This window comes from Aquarana catesbeiana, linkage group LG13, assembly GCF_042186555.1.
Source record: "Aquarana catesbeiana isolate 2022-GZ linkage group LG13, ASM4218655v1, whole genome shotgun sequence".
Classification (NCBI taxonomy): domain Eukaryota; kingdom Metazoa; phylum Chordata; class Amphibia; order Anura; family Ranidae; genus Aquarana; species Aquarana catesbeiana.
In genome coordinates, this window is record NC_133336.1 from 191960996 (window position 1) to 191979248 (window position 18253).

An 18253-nucleotide genomic window follows, 5' to 3' on the forward strand; every position below is an offset into this window, starting at 1 on the left:
TTGAATGTTCTGTGGTGTTGATTTGTCTAAAGCAAATATATGTTGCACTTTGCAAAATGCATGTGCACTCTACAGGTGCATTTGTTCCAGTGCTTTAGTAAATGAGCAGAAGCTCTGCTGATTTCCATCATCAAATCATATGCAAGCCTCAAAGTGTTTTCATTAATTGCCCTTGCATGTGATTGTGTACTCCTTGCAACATGAATGCCTTTTTACATTACCTCATTTACTGTAAGCTGGTTAGCAACTGCACCTGCAGAGTGCGACAACTGCAGTCTTGTAGCCTTTTTAGTCCCTAAATTCCTGCGTGTCCTAAAAGTAATCTTTTTTAGGGATTTCACAACCCCCTAAAATGTAATCAATGTTCCATCAGAGGGGGTGAGCAATCTGATAAGTGTGCCTTTCCATATTAGTTATTCCAGAAGAATTAAATTATTGAATGTTATACTGATGCTGGGGAATAATGTTTTTAATTGTCTAATTTTCTTGCAATGTTAGCTTCCAAATTAATTGATTTTGGTTTTCTTGTTTGATTCCCCAGTTTCCTTCAACGCCACAGGAATGGCAGACTGTGGCATCCCATTTTGCCAGCCGTTGGGACTTTCCCAATTGTGGAGGGGCTATAGATGGGAAACATGTCCACATTGTGCCACCACCCCATTCGGGGTCATACTATTTTAATTATAAGGGGTTCCACAGTATTGTTTTAATGGCGGTGGTGTCGGCACACTATGATTTTTTATATGTGGACGTGGGGAAGAATGGCCGGATGTCGGATGGAGGAGTATTTGCCCAGACGGAGTTCTGCCAGCGTCTCCAGAGTGGTGGCCTGGGATTGCCACCTGATGCGGATAACGTGGAAGGACTCCCCTTTGTCTTCATTGCCGATGAAGCCTTCGCTCTCAGCAAGCACCTCATGAGGCCATTCCCCCAAAGAACCCTCACCCCGGAGAGGAGGGTTTTTAATTTCCGGCTGGCCAGAGCTAGAAGAGTGGTTGAGAATGCGTTTGGAATTCTAGCCAGCCGGTTCCGCCTGTTTCAAACAGCCATTAATTTGGCGGAATACAAACTTAATTTTATCATTTTATCGTGCTGCATTCTGCACAACTTTTTAAACAAACATTCTCAGAATTATATAGGCACAGTTGGGCCTGAGGCCAGACAAATAGATGCCAACCTTACGGGCCTGGATACTGTCCGTACTGGCTTGGCCCCCCAAAGTGCCCGTCAAGTTAGACAGCAATATGTTAATTATTTTATGGGTAGGGGGGCCATTGCAATGGGCCAGGATATTTAATTTTTTACAATAAAAAAAATATTGATGAAATCTTGCATTATATTTATTGCTTGCCTTTCTTTTGGGCTGTCTCCTAGGTTATGGTCGAGCAGTTGTAGTGCCAACTGTATTTTAATTTTAAATGTCTAAATAAGCTCCATTGCCACTGTAAACAACTTTTTTACAATTATAACCAAACTGATACTGAGCCTTGAAATAACAAACCACACATTTATTTAATTCCTATAAGGAGATGTTTTTATTAATGGTTGTTATGCATTCAGTTCTGCATTTAGTATAAAATTTTCATAGACAAAAATATAATGATATCTTAATAATGTAGAAAAATATAATTATATTTAAATATTTCTACCTAATCCACAAAAAAATATTTTTGGCTTTTTGATTTTCGCAAACAGGCTTTTTTTTTGTTTTTTGTTTTTTTAAAATCAAGTTTAGTTTTTTTTTTTTGTTTTTTTGAAAATCAAGTTTTTTTATTTTTTTGGTTTTTTTAAAATCAAGTTTTTTTTTTTTTTTGTGGTTTTTGAGAAAATCAAGTTTTTTTTTTTTGTGGATTTTTTAGGTATTTACGAGAAACAGCCCTCCTTTTTTCAATTAGGTTAAACAGCCATTTCTGTTCAGCCAAAAAAATAAAGAGAAGGCCCAGAATGGGGTCAGCAAAACAGGAAATGAAGGACATGATTGATGTTTTGGGGTTTCAAAAAGGGCATTTAGATTCGACCCAAAACATCAATCATGTCCTTCATTTCCTGCTGCATACGATCCAGCCGATTACGCATTTCATCGATGTCCTTATTCCAGGCCATTATTTGACCAATTAGCCTTTGGGCACTTTCTGAGGTGAAATAGTCACTTCTTGTTGAACCTAAAGTGGAATGAAACCAAAAAATGTCTTTAGAAATATGCACACATACATAGTTTACCTTACCATAATAAAGCTGTTGTCTCAGACACTGACCTGGTGGGGTGCCCATGTAGCATAATTCCTCCACATCCTCGGGGGTGGCGCTGTTGCTTGAATCAAGCACAACCAGATCCCCTAAAATAGAGTAGACAAATTACATTAAACAAAAGGCAGCCATGCATAGATTACCGTAAGCTGGTGTGTCAGACACTCACCTGGTGGGGTGCCCATGTCGCCCACCTCTCCTTCCTCCACATCCTCAGTGGGACTTGGGCTGATTTCCCAATCATGTTTGGCTTGGGGTGGACTGTCTTCTTGTTGGCTGAGTGATTTTTCCCCTATGTGAAACAAAAAATTATTAATCTACTTAGCACACAGATATTTTAGTACATAGTAATTTTCCAACATTTGTAGTGAAGTGGTTTGTGTAGAGTTCCTATTTTACCTCAATATTTAAAATTATAAAGACATATCGTATAGATAGATATCTAGATATCAATATCTCAAAATATAGTTAATAATCTTTTGATCTCTCTCTCTCTCTCTCTCTCTCTATATCTGGAACAAAATCTATAAATATCTAACTAAATGTAAAGCCAAAAAAAAAGATAACTTAAAATATTCAAAAAGAATGTTTTACATTTCTATATCTATCTATCTATCTATCTATCTACCTATCTCTATATTTCTCTCTCTCTATATATTTCTCTCTCTCTCTCTCTCTCTCTCTCTATATATCTCTCTCTATATATATCTCTATATATCTATATATATATAGATATATATATATATATCTATATATATAGATATATATATATATATATATATCTTTATCTATCTATATCTATATATCTATATAATAGATATATATATAGATATATATATATATAGATATATAGATAGATAGATCTATCTATAGATATGTAACAAAGTTTATTAAAAGATCGTTTAAAACGATGAACAAAAAAATCGTATAGGAAGGAAAAGCACATGGAGCAGTATACAAGGTAATAAACACAAGAGAAAAACACGACAAGTACTTACTTTTTTTAAGAACTTTCCGGATACGTCTGTATTGATCCGGCTCCCTGAGTTTCAGGTCAGACCATCTTTTTCGAAGTTGATCCTTGGAGCGCTGGACCCCAAAAGATGCCTGCAAAGTGTCCACGACCTTCGCCATTATTTTGGCCTTGCGCAAATTTGGCCGTGCGTACGGCCCATACTTCCCATCATAGTCGTCTTTGTGAAGAATGGCCACCATCTCCACCATCTCTTTAAAACTCATATTAGAGGCCTTAAATCTAGGCCTCACAGATTTTGTTGACGTTCCAGCCTCCGGGCTGTCTCCACTACCTGAGGTCGTCAACATGTCAGGTGTCTCCGCCATTATTTACTCCACTACGCGCCGTAACAAAAAATGGGCGGAGAACATGAGTTAAAATCGAACGTCAGGGGCGGGCGACGCAGGCGGAGTTTCACACATGCGTAGTATGTAAAGAGGGCCCTTGCGCACGTGTCGTACGTACATTCTGTGCGTCGAATTAGGGGGCGGAGAACATGAGTTAATTTCGAACGTCAGGGGCGGGCGACGCAGGCGGAGTTTCACACATGCGTAGTGTGTAAAGAGGGCCCTTGCGCACGTGTCGTACGTACGTTCTGTGCGTCGAATTAGGGGGCGGAGAACATGAGTTAATTTCGAACGTCAGGGGCGGGCGACGCAGGCGGAGTTTCACACATGCGTAGTATGTAAAGAGGGCCCTTGCGTACGTGTCGTACGTACGTTCTGTGCGTAGGTGATAGTGGACCAGGACGTTACAAAACGAAGGTAATTTTAGATATATTTTTTTTTGGGTTTTATGGTCATGACTTTGTAGCAAGCGGCCTATATGGCTTGATAGATTGATGAGGCCTACATAGGGAGAAGATGATGAGGGGTTAGCAGAAACCTATAATAAAAGTGTTTTTTGTCTTGTGACTTCATCTTTTCCAGATATAATGAATCCCCTATTTAAGGATCCAGAGTTCCTTACAGCTTTTATTTCTAAATATCGAGAGATGAGGAATTTGTGGGAGGTGAAACACCCTCAGTATTATGCAAAGCATGTGAGGAAGTCAACGCTGGAGAGACTTCTGTCCTTTGTCCAGGCGACCATCCCGGAAGCAACAATGGAGACATTGCTCAAGAAAATTGGGGTCTTGAGGAACATGTATAAGAGGGAGCATAAGAAGATCCAGGAATCAAGGAGATCAGGAGCATCAGCAGATGATGTTTATGTACCCAGGCTGTGGTACTACAATCAACTCCGTTTTCTTGATGACCAGAATGAAGCCAGGCCATCACTTTCAACCCTTCCCTCCACCCTTCCCTCCACCCTTCCCTCCACCCCAGCAAAGGCTGATGAGGAGCAAGCTGGGTCTTCCATCCTGGATGAACCAGATATGACCATCTGGAGTCAGGTAAATTATTTTAACAAATATTTACTGTACTAATATTAATGATGTTAACTGGATGTTATAATTGTCTAAAATAATTTTGCACTCAAAATTGTGTATACATATCAATTGACAGTAGTGGCTAAATATGTTTGGCACCTGCTTGAAATAATTAGGGTGTCTGATTAGACTCTTTTATTAAAGAGATGTATTCACATTGAATTTGCTATTCATGAGAAGCAAACTGTGTGTCATTGATGAACCCAAAAAAATATACTAAAACTATTGTCCTTTTTTTATACACAGGATGAGTCCATCCAGGAGGAATGTGGGGAAAGTGGCAGGCAGGAGGAGACCGGGCCCATGGACAGCCTGGAGGAGGCCGGATTCACCATCATCCTGGAGGAGGCTGGGCCCAGTGTCAGGCAGGAGGTGGCTGCTCCCAGTGAGGTGGCTGCTCCCAGTGAGGTGGCTGGGCCAAGTGAGGTGGCTGGGCCAAGTGAGGTGGCTGGGCCCAGTAGGAGCCTGACCGAATCCCAAGTGCCTCCCCTCCACCTTCCCAAAAAAAGGGCCAGGAAGGGGATGGTCACACAGGACGCATCCCTGCGCCTCATGCAAGAGGCCACCCGTTTTTTAAGGAGCCCCCCCGAAGCGGAAGAATCCTATGGCTGCTACTTAGCCAGCAGGCTTCTTCAGATGGATTGGGAGCAGCGCCTCATTTGTGAGCGCCTATTTGGGGAAACAATCCATAAGGGGCTGCAGGGCACGCTAACACAAAACACCCAACTACATGAGGCAGCCCCCCTCCTCCTCCTCCTCCTCCTCCTCCTCCTCCTCCTCCTGCCACAACTGAAACACCACAGCCACAGCCTCCAAAGAAGGCTACAGGGAAGGCTGCAGGGCAGCGTGGAGGAAAGGCTGCAGGGAAGAGAAGAAAGTGATGACCTGGGTTCAGTCTGGTCTGACAGAAGACGCAGGCTGTTGTAGGACCACAGTCTGGGGACATCTAGATCATCTGCTGGTGCTGTTGATCTCTGGGATTCTTGAACCAGATTGTGCTCCCTCTTATATGGACTCCGCAAGATCCCAATTTTCTTGTACACCGACTTTTGCCAGCGTTGACTTCCTCTTTATTTTATTTTGTCCATGAATAAATGGATCTTTTTTGAGTTTAGCAAAAGACTTTATGTGTTTTCTTTTAAATCATTGATTTTACACACAATGTTAAATTAACAAGGGACAACAATCTCATTGAGTTTGAAAAAAACACACCAAAAATACATTACTAATGTTAATAATGTTCAAGTGGTAAGTCTTGAAAATAAAAAAATTTACATAACCAAAAACGGTGCTTTGGGTTAACTTTATCTAAAAACTAAAAAAGAATCACTATAAAAAAAAACTAGAATAATGGGTTCTTTGTGGTAACTTTACAAACCTAAAAAAAAAAGGGGAAAAAGTATTATTAGTATGGAAACATTGTTTTGAAAATGCATACTATATCATTCATGAGATCAAAGAGAAAAAGAATCCAGAAATCAGTTCAGGAGAACTCTGATTATGAACAGCAAAACACCTTCGTTCTTTAGAGCATTCGTAAAGAAGAAATAAAATGCGCTGCATTCAACGATCACAGATTTGGCAGCGTGATGAATGTGATGAATGTGCTACCTACAATACGAACACTAGTTTTACTAGACCGAGTGCTTCCGTTTAGTTTTTGCTTATGAGCATGCGTCGTTTTTTTGTCCGTCGGACTAGCATACAGACGAGCGGACTTCGGGGTCCGTCGTAGTTACGACGTAAAGATTTGAAGCATGTTTCAAATCTAAAGTCCGTCGGATTTGAGGCTAAAAAAGTCAGTTGAAAGTCCGGAGAAGCCCACACACGATCGGATTACCAGCCAGCTTTAGTCCGTCAGCGTCCGTTGGACTTTTGTAGACGAAAAGTCCGACCGTGTGTACGCGGCATTAGAAAAAGAAAAACATTTTGAGCTCTCCAAAAATTTGCAACCAAAAAATACCAAGTAATAACTTGCAATTTGTGTGAACGTGTTGTTTTTGTGTGACAGGAATTGAGGGGGAAATCTCCCAAATAGGCAACCTTTAAACAACTAAAAGTATAAATAGTGTTTACAAATAAAAAGAAAACATAAAAAAGAAACCTGCCAAGAGATTGGTGTACTAAAGGAAAATATCCGATGTACTTTGCAACTGCAATTGCACTCTTTTTCCTAGTAAATGTCAATGTGGTAAAGCTTCACTTTGTAAAGAATACCCAATCAGGTCCAAGGAAAAAAAAAAAAAAGCAATTTTCTTGCACATGATTGGATGATGGAAATCAGCAGAGCTTTACCACATCTAGGGCAAAATGAATGCAACTGCACTTGCAAAGAGCACAGTCAATATGCTTTCAGTAAATCAACCCCATGTCTCTTGTATTTGTTGCTAACATACTGTCCTGATGCTATACAACTTCTATCAAATACATGCTAGAAGTCCAAATTTAGAATATTGTGGGGGTATGGGAATCTGTGGGGTTGTGGTTTTAAAGTGTGTTTCGTGACATTTTATTTTTACTTTTGACATTTTATGAATCTTTTAGGAAAATTAAGTCTGGTGTTGCAAAAAAAAAAAAAAAAATCTCACAAACAATACCATTTTACTGTTATGCCACAAGCCAATTTGTATGACGTTGAGGGTTTTATCTTTATTTTTTTAAGGGTAAACTTTCTTACAGCTTTTAGATCTGTTGTGGCTGCTACTTCTACCAGTCAATGAAGGGATATCACTGCTTGATAAAAAAAAAAATGGGATGTTGCATCCAAAACTAAATCTAAAAAGCCCCTGTTTAAGATGAAATGAACCAGATTGGGATTCTGCTTAAGTCAAGCCTATGTGCTGCCAGAATATGATGTCACTGATGCTACTGTTCCATAACACCACATAGAGCTACTAAACCCACAACAGTAAAATCAGCCTTTATATGCAGTAAAGCATGCCTGTTATACTGACTGTGGAACCTAAGGGGTTAATCCTCAGCATTGTGTAAAATGGCTGTTTGACCCTGTCTTCTCTGATTCGCCCCTTCTTTTACTGTCCCCAATACATCTCCTGATTAGGGATGAGCTTCGAGTTCGAGTCGAACTCATGTTCGACTCGAACATTGGCTGTTCGCAAGTTCGCCGAACAGCGAACAATTTGGGGTGTTCGCGGCAAATTCGAATGCCGCGGAACACCCTTTAAAAGTCTATGGGAGAAATCAAAAGTGCTAATTTTAAAGGCTTATATGCAAGTTATTGTCATAAAAAGTGTTTGGGGACCCGGGTCCTGCCCCAGGGGACATGGATCAATGCAAAAAAAAGTTTTAAAAATGGCCGTTTTTTCAGGAGCAGTGATTTTAATAATGCTTAAAGTCAAACAATAAAAGTGTAATATCCCTTTAAATTTCGTAGCTGGGGGGGGGGTGTCTATAGTATGCCTGTAAAGGGGCACATGTTTCCCGTGTTTAGAACAGTCTGACAGCAAAATGATATTTCGAAGGAAAAAACCCATTTAAAACTACTCGCGGCTATTGCATTGCCGACAATACACATAGACGTTCATTGATAAAAACGGCATGGGAATTCCCCACAGGGGAATCCCGAACCAAAATTTAAAAAAAAAATGACGTGGGAGTCCCCCTAAATTCCATACCAGGCCCTTCAGGTCTGGTATGGATATTAAGGGGAACCCCGGCCAAAATTTAAAAAAAAAATGACATGGGGTTCCCCCTAAATTCCATACCAGACCCTTCAGGTCTGGTATGGATTTTAAGGGGAACCTCGCGCCAAAAAAAAAAAAAAACGTTGTGGGGTCCCCCCAAAAATCCATACCAGACCCTTATCCGAGCACGCAACCTGGCAGGCCGCAGGAAAAGAGGGGGGATGAGAGTGCGCCCCCCCTCCTGAACCGTACCAGGCCACATGCCCTCAACATTGGGAGGGTGCTTTGGGGTAGCCCCCCAAAACACTTTGTCCCTGTGTTGATGAGGACAAGGGCCTCATCCCCACAACCCTGGCCGGTGGTTGTGGGGGTCTGCGGGCGGGGGGCTTATTGGAATCTGGAAGCCCCCTTTAACAAGGGGACCCCCAGATCCCGGCCCCCCCCTGTGTGAAATGGTAAGGGGGTACTTACCCCTACCATTTCACTAAAAAACTGTCAAAAATGTTAAAAATGACAAGAGACAGTTTTTGACAATTCCTTTATTTAAATGCTTCTTCTTTCTTCTATCTTCCTTCATCTTCTGGTTCTTCTGGTTCTTCCTCCGGCGTTCTCGTCCAGCATCTCCTCCGCGGCGTCTTCTATCTTCTTCTCCTCGGGCCGCTCCGCACCCATGGCATGGGGGGAGGCTCCCACTCTTCACTTCATCGTCTTCTTCATCTTCTTCTCTTCTTCCTTCTTCTCTTCTTCTCTTCTTCATTTTCTTCTCCGGGTGGCCCCGCCCCTGTTATTTAAGAACCGTCAGACGAGGAGACGCCGTCACACAGCGGGAGCCTCCCTCCATGCCAGCATGGGTGCGGAGCGGCCCAGAGAAGAAAATGAAGAAGAGAAGAAGAGAAGAAGAGAAGAAAAAAAGAAGATGAAGAAGATGAAGAGAAGAGCGGGAGCCTCCCCCCATGCCATGGGTGCGGAGCGGCCCGAGGAGAAGAAGATAGAAGACGCCGCAGAGGAGATGCTGGACGAGAACCCCGAAGAAAGAACCAGAAGAGCCAGAAGAACCAGAAGAAGAAGATGAAGGAAGATAGAAGAAAGAAGAAGCATTTAAATAAAGGAATTGTCAAAAACTGTCTCTTGTCATTTTTAACATTTTTGACAGTTTTTTAGTGAAATGGTAGGGGTAAGTACCCCCTTACCATTTCACACAGGGGGGGCCGGGGATCTGGGGGTCCCCTTGTTAAAGACCCCCACAACCACCGGCCAGGGTTGTGGGGATGAGGCCCTTGTCCTCATCAACATGGGGACAAGGTGTTTTGGGGGGCTACCCCAAAGCACCCTCCCAATGTTGAGGGCATGTGGCCTGATACGGTTCAGGAGGGGGGGGCCGTACTCTCGTCCCCCCCTCTTTTCCTGCGGCCTGCCAGGTTGCGTGCTCGGATAAGGGTCTGGTATGGATTTTTGGGGGGACCCCACGCTGTTTTTTTTTTTTGGCGCGGGGTTCCCCTTAAAATCCATACCAGACCTGAAGGGTCTGGTATGGAATTTAGGGGGAACCCCACGTAATTTTTTTTTTAAATTTTGGTTCCCCTTAATATCCATACCAGACCTGAAGGGCCTGGTATGGAATTTAGGGGGACTCCCACGTCATTTTTTTTAAAAATTTTGGTTCCCCTGTGGGGAATTCCCATGCCGTTTTTATCAATGAACTTCTATGTGTATTGTCGGCAATGCAATAGCCACGAGTAGTTTTAAATGGGTTTTTTCCTTCGAAATGTCATTTTGCTGTCAGACTGTTCTAAACACGGGAAACATGCGCCCCTTTACAGGCATACTATAGACACCCCCCAGCTACGAAATTTAAAGGGATATTACACTTTTATTGTTTGACTTTAAGCATTATTAAAATCACTGCTCCTGAAAAACGGCCCTTTTTAAAACTTTTTTTGCATTAATCCATGTCCCCTGGGGCAGGACCCAGGTCCCCAAACACTTTTTATGACAATAACTTGCATATAAGCCTTTAAAATTAGCACTTTTAATTATTCATGTTCGTGTCCCATAGACTTTAACGGTGTTCGAACAAACTTTTTTCCTGTTCGCATGTTCTGGTGCGAACCGAACAGGGGGGTGTTCGGCTCATCCCTACTCCTGATAGTACAGAACCTTGGGGGCACTCTGCACATGCTCAATTTGGAGTGTATTGCTAGAGTTTTTTTTTTTTGGGAGGATGCATGTGATCAGCACAGGGTCAATCAGCACTGTCCAGACAGAGGGTCAGGGATCATGCAGTCGGAGGTGAATGAAAACCTCCTACAAGCTTTAACCAGTGCTTGACCGGACACTTATAGAATTCACAAGACTTCTACATACTGCTGATGAGAAAAGGTATTTAGCAGTTTATAGTTACTAAAATAATTGCATTTCTATGTTCTGTGGGAAATAAGTCATGCTCCATTCCATGGGAAACCCAAGTTGAAGAACTGCCAGACACACATACTGTAAAATGGGCTGGATGGATCTGTGTCTTTTTCCAACCTTATCAACTATGTAAGTAAGGGGGGATATATGTTGTCATGTTTGCATCGCAATTGGGTTATTATGATAAATCAGTAGCCCCCATAGCAATTTGATGGAGCTCTTCCACTAGCTGGAGTCCTCCAGTGGGTTCCTTTTCTCAACCTTTGATTTCTGTTCACCACTCAGCCATTCAGGATGAAGACATGTGGAAAATGGGTGCCAAAATGTATCTACTATGAGTTCTCCTAACTGGTCTCAAGGAGCTATTTACTAGACTGGATCAAGTGTTTCACTGACAGTGGAAGGTCTTCCCTTCTGTATCACCAATGGTATCATGTTCATTTGTACTCACCCTTCATGCTGCCATCTTAACCACTTAAGGATGAGCCTCTTTTTGAGATTTGTTGTTTACAAGATAAAAACAGTTTTTTTTGCTAGAAAATTAGTTAGAACCCCCAAACAGTATACATTTTTTTTTCTGACACCCTAGAGAATAAAATGGCGGTTGTTGCAATACTTTCTGTCACACTGTATTTGCGCAGTGGTCTTACAAGCGCACTTTTTTGGGAAAAAATACACTTTTTTGAAATAAAAAATAAGACAACAGTAAAGTTAGCCCAGTTTTTTTTTATATTGTGAAAGATAATGTTATGCCGAGTAAATTGATACCCACAATGTCACGCTTCAAAATTGCGCCCGCTCGTGGAATGGTGTCAAACGATTACCCTTCAAAATCTCCATAGGTGATGTTTAAATAATTCTTCAGGTTGCATGTTTTGAGTAACAGAGGAGGTCTAGGGCTAGATTTATTGCTCTTGCTCTGCCGATCGTGGTGATACCTCACATGCGTGGTTTGAACACCGTTTTCATATGCGGGCGCTACTCAAGTATGCGTTCGCTTCTGCGCGCTTGGCGGGACAGGGAACAGGGCGCAATTAAAATCTGCCACAGAGACCACTCTTATCGGAAAGTGGACGAAGAAGAGGATACCGGGGTTATGGCAGCTAGCTGCTGCCATAATAACGATATTCCTCTTCAAAGTTAGGACGTATATCGGCATGCGGCAGTCCTTAAGTGGTTAAATTCTGTTGACCCAGAAAGCCATGAATACAACTGCTGCCCCCCCCCCCCCAAAAAAAACAAAACACAAATAAACAAAATAGACATCACCTAGAGAAAACAGCAGCAAAAGGAGACACATCTGACTTAATCCCCATAACAGCTACATGTGCTGCTATGGCTGTGCTAATGTCCTAGTATTACAAATCTATTTCTATTCATGTGCTTTACAAAGGTACTAACCATACAAATATTTAAAGAGGTTGTAAACCTCCAAAAAAACAAAAAAAACCCTGCAAGACAAAGGCATAATGAGCTAGTTCATTATGAAATACTTAACTTAGAACGATGCCCTGAATCGGCACCGGCACACCAAGTACACGACTGACATCTTTCACCGGAGTTACTTCGCGGGCTCCAGCGCTGTGATTGGCATGCGCGCAGGAGCCGCCGGTCACGGCACAGGCCCTGAACAAGCGGCGACAGCCACTTTAAAAGGTAAGTTTACTAAAACAAGTTTACAAACTGAAATAAAAATTCCCAAGAACCTACGTATCCTAGAGCAAAATCCATTCTTTCCAGCAAGACTCTGTCTCCTCCCCTGTCTTATCACATTATAGTTTATCTGTTAGGGTATTAAAGTGGAGTTCCACCCACTTTTACAACTCTTCAGCATCCCTCACTAAACTGTGCACTGTAAACGAATTGGATATTTTTTTATTTTTTTTCTCAGCGCTTACTGTATAGCTGCTGTATTCATTTTTCACTTCCTCCTCCCTGGCCGCGGCCCATCGCATCATTTCCTGTTTGCAATGCCTTCTGGGAAGGGGCGGCAACTTCCTCTGACACTGCCGTTGCTTTGGAAACCTGACCTGAAACCTATTACACTGCTTGTGCTGCACTGAGCATGTGTGAGATCTGCAAGGATGAGACTTAAGATGGCCACAGCCTGCTGTAAGTTTATAAAATAACAAACTACTGCTATAAACTGACAAAACAGACCTTAGTTTACAAACTAACTTTACTAGAATACATTAAGCTTGTGTATTATAGGGGTATTTTTATTTAAAAAGTATAATTTCGGCCAGAACACCACTTTAAGACCTATCCTTATTTACAGATAAATAATTTCCAGACCTTGTCAGCGTGGATGTCGTGCCCCATGGACCCCCCAAATACAGCTTGAATGAACGATAGTGACCATTTCAATGCAGTTTTACCACTGATGCAGGACTCTGACCAGAATCCCTAATTTATTTATACTGCAAGACCCCCATTTGAGACTTTAAGCTTCTAGCTGTATATCCTTCCATCGGAGGGACCAGGTTTATGATTTTCCCCCATTGGGCTACAATATTCCAAGTCTGTAGGTTAAACCAAAAGCTCCACACACGCCACCCATTGACAACGCCAATTCTACTCTTGCTTCAATACTTTATGTGTTTGATTACAGTGCCATTCACCATCTCTTGAATATAAACCCTCCTATATAATTACCCCTGATGAAAGGACTTTGAACCTGAAACGCATTGGGTACCGTTAAGCTTATCCCAGATGTTGGTTACCGGAAAGTATTAACGGATATTGGAGAGAAACTTCTGTGTATGTATATATCTCTTCACATTCTATTTGCAAGATATTATGTTATGTGTAACTATGTTATATGTCAGTGTATGTTTTAGTAATCATCATGTAATGATTTTTTAGTTTATTTTTTTTGTATAGTAAATAATCTTTTAAGAAATTCAGTCAGTGTTTTGCCAATTTAAAGCCCCACTTTTTTGGGGGTGTGTGGGGAGTGTGGGGGGGTGCTCAACCTTTTCTATCCTTATTTCCATGGAGGAGACTTGGGTTTGGGGGATATTATTACATCCAGATATCCTATATTCACCAATGTATCCCATTAGATGATGAGCTTTGCCAGAAATGCAGATTGCTGTACTGCTTCAAAGAATGGCTCATATCTCATTTGTCCCTCAACAAACTTGGTTAATCAGATATATAAGCATAGCATGTTTATAGTCAACTTTTATTGAGGCCTTCCTTTGAAAATATGTTATAATTACCTTGTTGGCCCACAGTAAATTCCTCACTCCTTTTTTTCACACTGTTCCTTGAAGTTCTTACTTCACAATAATAATTTCCAGAATCCTCCAGCTGAGCTGATGGGATTACATACTGATGCGAAGAACCAAATTCCTGAATTTTCTGTCCATTCTTGTAGAAAGCAAACTGCAGTTCAGTGTCATTTCTCATTATAATTGTATTACATGTTAGGATCATTTGATTGGTGCAGCTCGGGTGCTCTCCCCTCTGGGGAGAGGAACGTGCCATGCGGAGAGGAGAAATGGAGGAGACATCAGGAGGAAGTTGCTACTACTACCAGAAACAAAGACTGGGAGAGGACCCTCTGTGGCAAGTATGGACGGTTGCTCAGGAGTACAAGTGAGTGGAAACCCAAGGAAACAGTGCTTCTAAGAGACTTAAAGGTGTTAAAGTGCGGGTCTTGGAGGAGGAGGTACAGATCTTCGGCCTTAGAGAATCAATGCCTAAAAAGAAGGGTTGGTGTGCGGGTCAATACAGAAGTCTGTGCAAAGAGAGTTGGGCCTTAAAGAATTAAAGTGGTGTTCCGGCCAAAATTATACTTTTTAAATAAAAATACCCCTATAATACACAAGCTTAATGTATTCTAGTAAAGTTAGTCTGTAAACTAAGGTCTGTTTTGTTAGTTTATAGCAGTAGTTTTTTATTTTATAAACTTACAGCAGGCCGTGGCCATCTTAAGTCTGAGCATCTGAAGCCAGACTGTATTTCTTCCTGGATCTCATCCTTGCAGATCTTGCACATGCTCAGTGCAGCACAATCAGTGTAATAGGTTTCAGGTCAGGTTTCCATAGCAACGGCAGTGTCAGAGGAAGTTGTCGCCCCTTCCCAGAAGGAATTGCAAACAGGAAATGATGCGATGGGCCACGGCCAGGGAGGAGGAAGTAAAAAATGAATACAGCAGATATACAGTAGGTGCTGAGAAAATTTTTTTAAAAATATCCAATTCGTTTACAGTGCACAGATTAGTGAGGGATGCTGAAGGGTGGAACTCCACTTTAATACCTCGGAGAAATCCAATCAGTCAGCCCAAAGAACTTTATTCAGAGTAACGTTCTTTGGGAATACTTGGAAGTGCTGTACGGTCAGGAAGTAGCAATAAACAGGAGGAAGGAAAGCTGCACAGTACAACTGGAAGCAAGTGCAGGTTAAGAATTTTTTACAGTGGCTCTACATGATCTGGACTATGTATTCACAGGATTTGCTTCACTTAATGCCAAATCTGTAAGAGTTATTCAGAGTGACTCTGTAATGCAGTACCGCAATGTTTAAATGTTCTGGACTGTCTGCTGTGTCAATCTATGAAGGGAAGAGGGTAACAGAGTCACACTACAGAAAAGAATGAACTACCAGCAGCTCCCAAGGGAGTAGTGCGCTACATATATATATATATATATATATATATATATATATATATATATATATTCTTGATTTATACTTACCAATTATTTCAATGTTAAGCTCTTTACTCCTCTTCACTATCATTCTGCCAGACACTTCACAGTAATATTCCCCAGAATTCTCCAGTTTAGCAGACTGGAATCCATATTGGTCAGAGGATCCAAATCTCTGAACATTCTGTTCAGCTTTGTGGAAAGAAAACTGCAGTTCTGTCTCTGGTCTGTATGTAGACACATTCGTGTGACATGTCACAGTTACATTATCTCCTTCCATTACTGGAAATGGGGTCACCTTTATTTCTGGAGTTGTGAAGAGTTCTGTAAATTACAAATATCAAACAGTAAACCTCCATTATTTTAGCAGCACACAAAGGGATCACTACTGTAGGTTTTACAAGGTTCATCTGTAATAGATCACGATAGTCTGTACTTATTTAGTTTAATTTCCTCTGCATTTTTAAAATGTGATGTTGCTTTAAAGGTGGTGAACACATTTTTGCTCATAGCCATGGTGTCTATCAACAACATTGTGCAGTTCCTAACAACAGGCCTGGAGTGCTAATATGTTCTTGGTAAGAACAGCAATTATTTCCTGCAATCTACAGATTAATTATTTGTTGAGGGGCAATAAAATTAGATCTTAAAGCCAATTAAACATACTTCCACCGGGAGCCCCACCCCCCATGGGGTCTTTGGTCCAGTAAGGTAGATTAATGGTGTAAGGTTTACCGGTTCTGTGAACATAATAAGAGTTTCACCTATAGCTGCCACCTTTCCCTTAAGACAAGTGGACATAATGCCACTTAGATGTCTCCAGAACTCAAGACACTTAGCTATATTCAGAGAACCAGAACTCTCCCCAGCAAACCTTCAAGACAAAGAGAGTTCATGTATTACGTCAGATGGCTTCAAGGGGGAAACAACAACCAGCCTGTTGGATTTATTACATGCAATTACTGCTGGTGTCTATAGCTGCTAGCAGTAATCATTGTGTTCTGACCGGCCAGGAAGGCTCCCTGCCAGCAGAACACAATAGCGTGTGGGAGGGATTCCCCCATCAACACTGACTGTGGGGGGAAAAAAATTGCATAATCTATGGGCTGTTTAAGTTGGACTACAAGCAATTATGCAAATGCCGCCATAGTCACCATAGTAAATCTGTGATATTCAGTTGCTACTCTACTGTTCACATATCCAAAGAAGGTTTTCCATTTAGTATGATGCAGTTTGGTGTTGCAATTAAAAGGAAATGAAACTTTCAGACTATTGTGGCAATGGCCAATTTTCACCAAGCTATACCTGCTTTCGCTGTAATTATGAAGAAGACACCTTCTTATTGCTTTTAGATTTGTTGCTGCTTCTACTTCCCAGTCAATACAGATTTAGTACCGCATAATTAAAAGCAAGTGCCACTAATAAACCTGAAAAAAATCCTTTTTTTTAAAACTGAAATAAATTGGAGTGCTGTTGTGGTATGTAAGCCAAGTTCATTGACCAGAAAAATATTCAATTTCAAAGCCAAGTATACCAGAGTATGCTGTTTTTGAGGCTGTTCCTGAAAATTCTGCTGTTCTGTTAATCCACATACAGCTTTGAGGCATCTCCCAAGTCTGTAATTTAAGGGATTTGTGTACTTTCAACTACAAAATCCACCCCCATAGACTTAAAGTTTGCCAATTTTGAGCAAAATTCACAAAATTGTTTGTAAGCAGATAAAACACTCAAGAGAATGGTGAGCTAATTCAACCTGTGCATGAATCCCTGATACTACAGCAGCTGGAAAAAATTACTATAAAGCGTGAATAATAAATAACACACAATAGTGTAATAAACAACGCAAACTGGTGATAAACAGTTCAAGTGATAACGTCCCACAAAATAATAAAAAATCTGGGATCCTTCCTTGGATAACCTTGCTCCAGGATGTGCCACACACCAATAAAATTTTAGTGATATAAACCACCACCGCCAACTCTAGGCGAGTTGCCTGCTCATCTTAGGAGAGGACCCATTGGGTCAAATCACGCCTCTGGTTTAGTGGTCTTTAATAATCCTGAAAGGAAACACCACTGTATCTTTGATCCTCATGTAGTTCTCATCAAGTGCGCTGGAAACTGCTCCTCTGAAGTTGCTCAGAGCGAAAAGGAAACATTCATCGTGCAAAATTACCTAAATAGATGTGTGTTTATTAAACATAAAAATGCCCACTCAAATAGCAGTCATGTTGTGAAATGCCTAAGATACTCATATACCAAGAGTAAACCCACTTCTTCTGGGTTTACTGAGACACCTGAAGTGATGTCAATGGCTCCGCCCGACGTGTTGCGTCACTGGTCACGTGACTTCTAAAAGGGAATGGAGGTCTATTCACTTTTGATGTTTAATAAAAACGCATCTATTTAAGCAATTTTGAAAGATGAATGTTTCCTTTTTGCTCTGAGCAACTTCAGAAGAGCAGTTTCCAGTGCACTTGATGAGAACTACAGAGGATCAAAGATACAGCTGTGTTTCCTTTTAGGATTATTAAAAAACATCATCCAATTCGCAATAGTGTGAACCCCGCCTCAAACATCGATCAGATTGGGAACCTGCAGTCAGTGACAGTTTCTGGGCATTAAATTGCTATATGATCCCTGTTCATACCTGTGATAATATTGTAAGAAAGGAAAGTCTTCCACCTTTGACTTCCTTTGCTGTTTTGAGATGTCAAGTGACTGAATGGCGAGAGTCACAAAGCCACCTGATTCACCATGGCACACTTTGTATGGTACATTTTCTTTATCCCACAAAAATCTGTCAGTAATATAAATGGACCACTTAGTTGTGCTTGCCCCCCTATACC

General features: G+C 41.2%; 1 protein-coding gene across 1 annotated transcript in view; it reads right to left on the reverse strand.

The window, feature by feature from the left end:
• The window catches only part of LOC141116636 (Fc receptor-like protein 5), a 70549-nt gene that overhangs the window by 48591 nt on the left and 3705 nt on the right, over positions 1 to 18253 (reverse strand). The window contains exons 3-5 of the mRNA XM_073609028.1: positions 15454 to 15729; positions 14366 to 14457; positions 13975 to 14221 (exon numbers count right to left, since the gene is read on the reverse strand). Coding sequence (XP_073465129.1) covers positions 13975 to 14221; positions 14366 to 14457; positions 15454 to 15729 — 615 coding nt within the window. The remainder of the gene's footprint in view (positions 1 to 13974; positions 14222 to 14365; positions 14458 to 15453; positions 15730 to 18253) is intronic.